The sequence below is a fragment of the Babylonia areolata genome, chromosome 11, assembly GCF_041734735.1.
Source record: "Babylonia areolata isolate BAREFJ2019XMU chromosome 11, ASM4173473v1, whole genome shotgun sequence".
NCBI lineage: Eukaryota > Metazoa > Mollusca > Gastropoda > Neogastropoda > Buccinidae > Babylonia > Babylonia areolata.
In genome coordinates, this window is record NC_134886.1 from 7385654 (window position 1) to 7396203 (window position 10550).

At 42.8% G+C, this 10550-nt stretch overlaps 1 protein-coding gene across 4 annotated transcripts in view; it reads left to right on the plus strand.

Moving 5' to 3' along the window:
• LOC143287483 (serine/threonine-protein kinase mTOR-like) overlaps positions 1-8318 on the plus strand; it is an 80361-nt gene extending 72043 nt beyond the window's left edge. For 3 of the 4 annotated variants that reach the window (XM_076595499.1, XM_076595502.1, XM_076595500.1), the window contains 4 exons: positions 1036-1095; positions 1652-1711; positions 2823-3006; positions 3633-8318. In XM_076595499.1, coding sequence (XP_076451614.1) covers positions 1036-1095; positions 1652-1711; positions 2823-3006; positions 3633-3648 — 320 coding nt within the window. In that variant the 3' untranslated portion in view covers positions 3649-8318. The remainder of the gene's footprint in view (positions 1-1035; positions 1096-1651; positions 1712-2822; positions 3007-3632) is intronic. The other variant, XM_076595501.1, reaches the window with a different exon arrangement.
• Positions 8319-10550: the final 2232 nt, after the last annotated feature.

Here is a 10550-nt window from a genome sequence, read left to right on the forward strand (position 1 = left end):
TCCTCCTTTTTGTGTGCAGCATGCACTTGGCACTCTGAAAAAAAGAACCCACGGTAACATAAGTGTTATCCTCTGGCAAAATTCTGTTGAAGAAATCCACTGTGATAGGCATTCAGATACATGTACATACACTCCAGGCCTTACAAAGTGTGTGGAGTTCAGCTGTGTCCGGTGTCTCCCTAGCAGATGTGGTGCAGCATATGTTCATTCTTTAGTTTAACGTCTTTTCACTGTAAGTGATATTAGACGAGGGAAGGAAAAAAATCGAGTGGGAGGAGGGGGGGGGGATTACTGTGTACGCTTACGAGTAAGTGAAAGTGTGTGTGTGTGTGTGTGTGTGTGTGTTTGTGTGTGTGTGTGAAAATTATTGATTTCAGTTTTGTTTAAAAACAACAACAAAAAAAAACACAAAAAAACCCCACATAACAATATAACATATTTCAAATGAAAAACTAACAACTATAACAGCGAACCAGCTGGACTATTTAACAAGGAGTTGAAAAAGTCATACATTAGCAATGGACTGCTGAAGATCGTCAACACTGAAGATGATTTCAGTTCAGGGATGTGAGACTTTAACATATCGCAAGTTGGTATATAATCGGCTGTTATGTGAGCACCACAGATGCAAGAAACATTACTGACATGTGGATTTTTCCAAATGCTGTTATGTTCCTTGAAAATGTTATTTTACTGTGTATTGGTATTGAGAGATGCACTTTGGTTATAAACAGCCCCAACACCCATGTCACAAACTTTTTAGTTATACAGAAATTATTCACTCCCAGCAATTTCATTTCTATATAGTGGTATTTGTTGTGAGAGTCATAGACAACTTGTATGCATATACATACATACATAGATACATACATAGATTAGATGCATACATAGACACATAAATAGACACATACATAGACACACACACACACGCACGCACACATGCACACATGCACACACACACACACACACACACACAGAGGTTGTCAGTTTGAGCAACAGCAGCATGGGAATTGATCATGTGTTTCTGTTTGACAGCAGACAAGAAGAAAGAAAAGGGAAAGCGTTCTGGATCATACGGAGAAAGCCAAGAAGGAGGTGAGGGTATCATGTTTTCCTCCATTTTGAAATGTTAATGTTAATCATAGTAGTATTTATGATCTTGTGATGTTTTGCGAACTGGTCTTTCAGAGGCAAGTGTTGCTTGAACTGAAATTTGTTTTTATTGCTAATTTTGGTATGAAATCTATCCCCGTTTAGCAGAACATCTGGTGTGTTTCTGTGCCTGTCTTCAGAAGTGTTGTTTTAAGCGTAGAGGAGGTATGACTGTGCATTGTTCTAAGCAAAGTGGAGGAGGGTGTTTGGCTCATCTTTCTGTGTGTTTCTCTCTTGCTGTGTGTTTCTCTTTTTCACACACACAAGCGCACACACACACCCCACACACAAGCACACACACGGACAGACAGACAGAGAGACAGACACATACACACAAACACACACACACAAACACATGGACACACACACACACACACACACACTCATACACACAGAAACAGACCTATGCATGCATGCATTCACACACTCGCTCACACTTGCTGTCGTTCTCTCTGTGTGGCGCTGTGACGATGCTAAGTGCAGTGATGGCTGTGTACAGGAGGGGACCTGGTGGAGAGCCTGGAGGGGCAGTCCACAGAGGGCCATGACTTGCCTGCAGGTGGGTGACTCACCTCACTGGAGGTGGAGTGAAGTGGAGTGATGGCCTAGAGGTAACGCGTCCGCCTAGGAAGCCAGAGAATCTGAGCGCGCTGGTTCGAATCACGGTTCAGCCGCCGATATTTTCTCCCCCTCCACTAGACCTTGAGTGGTGGTCTGGACGCTAGTCATTCGGATGAGACGATAAACCGAGGTCCCGTGTGCAGCATGCACTTAGCGCACGTAAAAGTACCCACGGCAACAAAAGGGTTGTTCCTGGCAAAATTCAGTAAAAAAATCCACATCGATAGGAAAAACAAATAAAACTGCACGCAGGAAAAAATACAAAAAAATGGGTGGCGCTGTGGTGTAGCGACGCGCTCTCCCTGGGGAGAGCAGCCCGAATTTCACACAGAGAAATCTGTTGTGATAAAAAGAAATACAAATACAAATACAGGGGACACATCACACATTATTCCCCCTACGCGCCCCTTTTTGTAATAATTGTCATGATAATGAGGACCCCCCCCCCCCCCACCCCCCCCCACCCCCCCCAAAACGATTAGAGGAGTGCGCACTGACCTGTTGGGATTTCATCAGTGTTTTGTGTGTGTGTTTCACCTCTGGGGTAAGAGGGTTGATTGCTTTGACTTCATCTGTGGACATGACAGAGTAACAATGATAATAATAATAATAATGTGATTTATAAACAGCTCTTACCCTAAATAGTTGCAAATCTTTGCCTTTCATGAATGCATTTTTGCCACGGAATGATTCAGCGCTTATAGCTTTTAGAGGCGTTTGATTGGCTAAGAGCAGACCGGGCAAGAAGGGGCGTCTTTTCACTGTTAGCCACGCGAAATTTGGCCAAGCAGAGCAAACCGATAGGCCTAGTTTGCATCAGTTTGACATGGTAAGTATATGTATAACCAAACATGGAGTATAATACAAACTCCTCCTTTTGTGTTGTCATCTCATCCCCCCACAAAAAAAAGCAAGAAAGAAAAAAAAAAAGCAAATGCTTGTGCAATAAATGTGACATAATGCAGCGCAACGCAGCACAACACAAATTTGTCATTCATTATTGCCTCAGTCAGCTAATTTCCACACTGTGTGTATCTCCGTATGTACAGACAGCGTGAACATCCCCACGGAGGTGATGAACAAGAAGGCGGTGAACATCATCAACCGTGTGCGGGACAAGCTGACGGGCAGGGACTTCGGCACTGAGGATCCTGTGGACGTCCAGAGACAGGTGGAGCTCCTCATCCAGCAGGCCACCTCCCACGAGAACCTCTGCCAGTGCTACATTGGATGGTATGTCTGGGGCGCTGTTTGTGGGGGTGCTGGCAGTGGGTGTGTGTGGGTGGGGTGTGGATGTGTGCAGGTGGGGGGGGCATGTGTGAGTGTGTGTGTGTGTGTTTGGTGTGTGTGTGGCAGGGGTGTGGTATGTATTTGGGGTGTGTGTGGGGTGGGGGTATGTGTGAGTGTGTGGGGGGGAGGGAGGGGTGGGGGGGGTGTATGGTCTGTGTGTTGGGTGTGTGGGGATGTGGTGTGTGTTTTGGGGTGTGTGTGGGTCCTACGAGAACCTCTGCCAGCGCTGCATTAGCTGGTCAGTGAGGGCGCTGTGTGTTTGGAGGGAGATGTAATGGGTGTGGGTGTGTGTGTGTGAGAGAGACAGAAAAGGGGCATGTGCATGCATGCCTTCATCTTCATCGGCAGGTTGATACATTCACACACACACACACACACACACAGACACACACACATGACACATGCATATCTACTGTCCTGTGCAAAGTACTACTATGCTTACGCAGAGAAGTCAAAAGAGTCTGAGGATAGCAGCCTCCCTTGAGTATGTTTCCTCCATTCCAGACATATCCAGGAGTCTCTTCATTTGACTAATTACTAAGTTCTGACCCATTTCCCTGTTGTTTCAGGTGTCCATTCTGGTGAACCAGGGGCAGGCATGCCAGTCGTCTTTCAGGTGGTGATGATGCAGAGGCATCACAGATGATGCAACATCAGTGGATGTGACGACTTGATGGTGTGGTGATTACAATGTGATGTGATTTCCTTGGAATCAGGAATAAAGGGGAAAATGTTGAAAGACGGAAACTTCTGAATGTCTGGTGGAGTTGTGTGAACACAGGTCACATGGGGTTTAGCTTGGGACTTGACAAGTGTTTTGTGAGCGGTCATGGCCTGTTGGTCAAGCTCTGTTCACAGTGAAATGCCCTTTGTCTTCAGGATAGTCATTGTGGTGGTCCTTTGTGCCCCTTACCCCAGCTGCATCATGTACTGCTATTTATATTCTATAGTCTTCATTGTGGGGATGGTTGGGGAAAGAGGTTAGAAGTGACGGACACTTGTGGAGTGTGTGTGTGTGTGTGTGTGTGTGTGTGTGAGTGTGTGTGTGTGTGTGTGAGTGTGTGTGTGTGTGTGTGTGTGTGTGTGTGTGTGAGTGTGTGTGTGTGTGTGTGTGTGTGACAGATTGAGAAAGGGATGGTTCAGAGCAGGAAGATAGACTTGTGTGTGTAAAGCACGTTGAAGAAGCATATCTGCTGTTGATTGGCACAGGAAGGGCATTTGTGTTGAGTTGTCCAGATTGTGAGAGACCCCTTTTCACCAGTGTTTAAAGTGTTGTTATTATTTCATTTATGTTATTTGTTGTTGTTTTTTCTGCCTCCTCATATGCACCATTTCAGTGGTATTGCTCCCATGCCTCTAAGTCCCCCATATACAGCCACACCTGGGTTTGTCTGTCGCTGTCTCTGTATTGGCAGTCCACTGGGAACTGTTGATGTTAAGTCAAGGCCACACACTGGAGTAGACCCTGCATTGCTGCTTCAGTCTTTCTTCTTTTTCTGTTTTTTTTTTCTCTCTCTCTCTTTTTTATTATTATTATTTTATTTTATTTTATTTTTTAGTTTTAAATTATTTTCATTACCCAGTGATAACTTTTATTGTTTTAAACTTTGGAACATTGCACCAATATGTTGGTATTTTGACAGGGTTTTCTTTTTGTGTCTGAATACTTTCTTGCTGTTGTATGTTGATGTTTAATGATAATTCAGTTGGCAATGAATTTAGCTCAAAGTAATAGCAATACACTTGTACGTTGGATAATTTATGATTGAATGATAGAAATATATCTTGTTTGGTCCTCTTTTACTGTTGTTGTGATAGAATCATTTGTCCTCATACAATGCATGGAAGCCACTGTTTTTTTTTCAACTGGCCTATAGTAGTACTAGTATAGTTTGCAGTGCTGATTGAAGAAGTGGTTCGTCAACCTTTCAACCACTGGTAATTAGGGATGGGACACAACTGTTCACATCTTGTGCACAGGATTTTCTTTGTCAGTGTTTTCTCAAATCTTGTTTTATTGACAACAGTGGCAAAAAGGCCATGATGCATCGACGTGTTGAGAGATTCAGACAAGAGGTGTGGCACATTGAAGATGCCTGTGAGCAGTGGTTGTCTGGAGCTGTTCTCAGGTTCACACAGGGAAAGTTCACTCTTGCAGGAGCCCCAGGGAAGATGGCCTGTATTTGTATTCTTGTACTGTAGGCTTAAGGCACTTGACTCCAATTTCCCCACTCCACCCATGTGTGAATGAGGACCTAATTTCGGTAGGGGAAGTTAAAAACTGGGGAAGGAGAATATTTGGCCCTGTCTTCCTTGGCTGAGCCCTAGACACAGTGGATATGAATGCACTGCCCCGATGGCTGTGAAAGGTTATGGGACCTTAAATCTTAACCTTTCATCTAGGCCTTACAGAATGACAGGGTTTGTACATATGTGTTCCACAGTTTGATGAAGTTGTTGTTTTGTTTTGAACTGGGTGTCTTCCATGTCAACTTTTAATGTGCATACGTTTCGTTTCGTGCTGGAATTCAACTCACCATCGTTTTATCTGGTACAAAGTGGGGTAGTCGGTTTGTATAGAGTATCGAACTGGTTCAGTGAATGAGATGTTGATCACATTCATGATACTGGTGAAGTGAGTGCAGACAGTGAGAAAATACTGAACCATCCTGACCCACCAGCGTTCCCGAGGCTGCAGAAGACAAAGACATCAACTTGGACAACATCACTGTGGATGGAATGAAGACCACCATCGGCAGGCTGAAGAATGGTAAAGCGCCTGGATGGCTCAGATACTGAAGGTGGATCACTGGGAGACCAAACAGATCCCATGCCAGATTCCGGGACAGCAGAGAATCCGTGTCAGGCTGCCAAAGAATGGAGAAGTAGGCAACGGCAAGAAGTGGAGGGTGTCACGTTGCTATTGCTAGCCAGCTGGACTGTCAGCCACGTCATACTCCTGTTGCTGCAGCAGGGATGACAGACACTGCTTGACAAGGGCAGGGCGGTTTTTGGAAAGGAAAATCCTGCATCAGTCACATCTTCACCCTCAGACAGAATGGACAGCATGGGGACCTGGAACACAGAGCCGGAGTGAGACCCATCACTGAAACGATCAAAGTATGCTGAAGGAGGAGGGGGAGGGTGGCAGAAGGGTTTAGACCCTTATCTGCCAATACAGCATTCGTGAAGGTCTCACTTCAATTCCCGCTTTTGCCTCCTCTCCCAATTTAAAATTAAACTGAGCATGTAGTTATTTGGATGAGATGATAAATCAAGGTCCCGTTTGCAGTGGCAGTTTCTTGGTGCACTTAAAAAGAACCCATGGCAACAAAAGTGTTGTCCTCTGGCAAAATTCTGTAGAAGAAGTCCACTCTGATAAACACATAAATATATATGCTTGCACTCGATGCATGACTAAAACACATCAGGTTATGCTGCTGGTCAGGCATCTGCCTAGCAGATGTGGTGTGGTGCATATGGATTTGTCCAAACGTGATGGCACCTTGAGAAACAGGACATGGAGATGAGTTGGCCATGTCTGCAGAATGACCACAACAGCACTTAGGTGGACGAACGCCACAGGGGAAAACAAACCACGGCACAGCCAAGGAAACCGGGCATGGAACAGCGGAGAGAGAGAGAGAGGTGAAGAGCCGAGGTCTGACACAGCAGACAGCCCCTCCAACAACCGCCCACAGAGAGAAGGGGTACCTCTTGCCTCATTCACCGTTCTACCACACACAGAGCACTGAAGGAATGAACCGAGTCCAAAAGGGAAAAAAAGCTCCATGTTGATTTGGAGCCCTTCATCGTTACAAGCGTTTTGTTGTGCTGACTTTTATTTTAGTTTGATGTAGTTGTGTGGCATATTGTTTGACTGGTTGTGAGTTTCTTTTTTTTTTTTTTTGGATAGCATGCATTTGATCAGGTTCATACCTTGGTGATACTGTGACATAACTTGTGTGACATCAGTATTTATTGTGCACAGATCATGAAATTGTCAGTTTCGGTTTATTTTTTCCAGTGATTTGTATGTTGGTAAAGGAGAGTTGGATGAATAATGTGTGGATGATGAGGAAAATCGAACTTAGTGAACATGAAGATCTATTTTCTTTTTAGATTATCTTTGTATACTAAAAGAAAATAAAAAAAAGGTCATGGACCATCCTATTGATAGTGATTGTGTTGTAATTTTTAAGATGAACCAGCTGTTCATTGAATTGTCGTAACACTGCATGTTCTCAAAGCTTAATGTAGTTTGAAGGTTAGAAATGGTTAGTTTGGTTTTAAAGTGTAATCAAGTGAGCTGGCGAAGGCTTCACATTTGTTCAAATCAGGTTGCTGATATTGATTTTGTTTGGATTGTTTCCACTCCATTCTGAGATTTCATGTTGAGTTGAATAATTTGCTTGTTTTTACTCAGTTTGAGGCTTTGTGTGAACATGAATGTTTCTTGTTTTCACGCACCACCGAACTGTGAAGTGTGACCTGTGTTTTATCTTGCATGCCACTGTGTTCATCTTCCAGAGAAAGTAAGAACATGTTTATGTGCAGGCGACACAGTTCATAAACAAGAAACTTGAATAACCAAGAGTGATTTCTTATACAGGAAAAATATTGGCAACTAAAAGCATCCAAGAAGGTATCATTTCTTGCTCATCATTTATGTGATTACATTAATATCTCACATTATGTTATTCATCCTTGAAAAAGGGAGCCGTTGATGGACACTTTGGATTGTTCTTTTTTTGCATTATTTGAAACTTTGAATTATTCTTTTATTGTATTATTTTGTTTTTTGTGTGTGTTAGTTGTTCAGACATTTACAGGACGTCAGATGAACTTTGATGTGTTGTCATGAGCACATTTTTACCAGGGCTGTCACAATTTGCTTTTGATGAATTGTGACTTTTATCAGACTGTCCTGTTGTTTATGCTTTGTGTTGGAAGTTTTTTTAACCAGTCATTCCAAAATTATTTGCCATTGTTAATTTTGTCCTGTATCCCACCTTTGCACTTTTATGTTTTTACTCACAGGCTGAAGTATCATGTAAGTTTTGAAACAGTGTTTCAATGGAAACACATAGTAAAAAGAAATGTTTTCTGTGTTTTCCAAAATAGTTCCATTCCCCCTTCCCTCTGCCTGTTTTTTGGTTTTCTGTAGCTGTGTACATGTAGTTTTATATTTTTTTCTTTTGTTTATTGTTATCCCTCTGAAATCAGGAGTTATATACATGTGTGAATGATTAGTTTGCAAGCTCTTTTATTTGTCTCTGCATAAGATTCAGCTCTATAAAGGTACCGATTATGATTATTATTATCACCATTTTCCATGGAGCATTCGAGCTTGAAGAAAATGTAATTTTTATATCCACCTCACCCATAGAAACTGACAAAGACAAGCAGGAAGTTGGAGACCTCATTGAAGAGTGATTTTGAGCTTCAAAATGCTGCACAGTGAGGGCACTGGTCGTCTCACAGTCACTGCCACGTTTCTGACCTTGTTCAGCTGTGAGCATTTCTTCATGTGATATGCTTGACATGCCTTGTCACACGTATTGCTCCAAATGTTTTTTGTTTTGTTTTGTTTTGTTTTGCTTGTCATTTTTATAAGTATGTTTCTGTGGAAAAGGTTATGTTTCAGTAGCTTTAGTTTACCAAGACCCTTGACAGTTACTCCAGAGGAATTATGTTCAATTGACAGGGTCTGTGTGTGTGTGTGTGTGTGTGTGTGTGTACTGTTTGCAGCGACCTTTGAGAGTATTCCGGGTGTGTACAAGTGGTAATATTTGTATTGCGTCTGTTCACTAGTCGATTTTGTGTATGTCAGTTCCCCGTGAGAGTTTGCATTTGTTCATTCCTTTAGAACCACATGACTACCATGCATTGTGAAATAAAATCAGTAAGACAAAATTTTAAGATTTTAAGTGTTATTAACTCACTCAGTACGGCCAGTCCTCTCTTCTCCTCTACACAGACCCCTCGGATGTCCAGTGGGTGTCTCAATGACCCAACCTTTAGCTTCCGTCATCAGAATTGTGGTATTCTTTGTCAACATTCACGTCTTCAGTATAAGAGCCTTCCGCTTGCAATATTTTGATGATGGTAACTGGGGTGAAACGCTGTTAACGTCGTCTCTTCGCCGTTCATATGGAGAGAGTTTATGGACTCTGAGAGTTGTTTTTTTTGTGGTTTTTTTTTGCGATTTCTTTAATCAGATTTTCTTTTCAGTGGTATGTTTCATACATGGTGCTTAAATTGTGTTCCCTGATTGCAGTTGTAATATGATGAATTTCATCTATCTGTTAAGTATGGCACTCAGTAATCAACAGCAGATAGATGGAATGCCTAGCAGTAGCACCAGTGTAGTATTTTGTCTATGCGTGTGGTTTTTAATGTTCATGTTGAGTATTTTCTGCTGTTTACTTAACCATTGAATTTTTAGGGGTGTGAGTATTTTGATTTTATGTCCTGTTCTCTAGGTGGATTAAGAAAAAAGGATTAAAAAGAAACTGTTTATTTTTGCAGGATATGAGTAACTTTCAAAATGAATGTTACTTTTCAGCATGGCATGAATCAGAAATGACCTAAACCAGTTTTGCTCTGGGGCAAGAAATAGACCTGGGGGGAATATTAAAGAATCTGAGGTTTTTTTTGAGATATGGGTTCTGTAGTAACTTTCTTGGGGGGGGGGGGGGGGACTAAAAATCAGTAGCAAATTGCCTTTAAAGCATCCCCTCTGCTTGTAGGTCTTTCATGCATTGTCTTCTTCTTCTTCTTCTTCTGCGTTCATGGGCTGCAACTCCCACGTTCACTCATATGCACACGAGTGGGCTTTTACGTGTGTGGCCGTTTTTACCCCACCATGTAGGCAGCCATACTCCGTTTTCAGGGGTGTGCATGCTGGGTATGTTCTTGTATCCATAACCCACGGAATGCTGACATGGATTACAGGATCTTTAACGTGCGTATTTGATTTTCTGCTTGCGTATACACACGAAGGGGGTTCAGGCACTAGCAGGTCTGCACATATGTTGACCTGGGAGATCGTAAAAATCTCCACCCTTCACCCACCAGGCACCGTCACTGTGATTCGAACCCGGGACCCTCAGATTGACAGTCCAACGCTTGAACCACTTGGCTGTTGCGCCCATCATGTATTGTCCTCAGTTCCCTTGATTGTCCAGCCATCTGTGAAGACATGAAGCCTTTGTCATGTTTCCTCCAAAACTGTTCGGCTGAAGGGCTCCAGTGTTCAGGAGACATTGAACTGTGGCACTGTGTGTCTGATATTGAAGTGGTTTGCATTGTTGGACAGAGTATTGAAAGCGCTTTTACACACCGAGTCCTGCACTGGGGCATTCCTCTGGCATCAGAATTTGTCACAGTAAAATGGCTTTCATGTTCATATGTATGCATGAACTGCAAAGGAATGAACTAACTTCTACAGTATTCATGGATGTGACCACATGTAATTTTGAGGA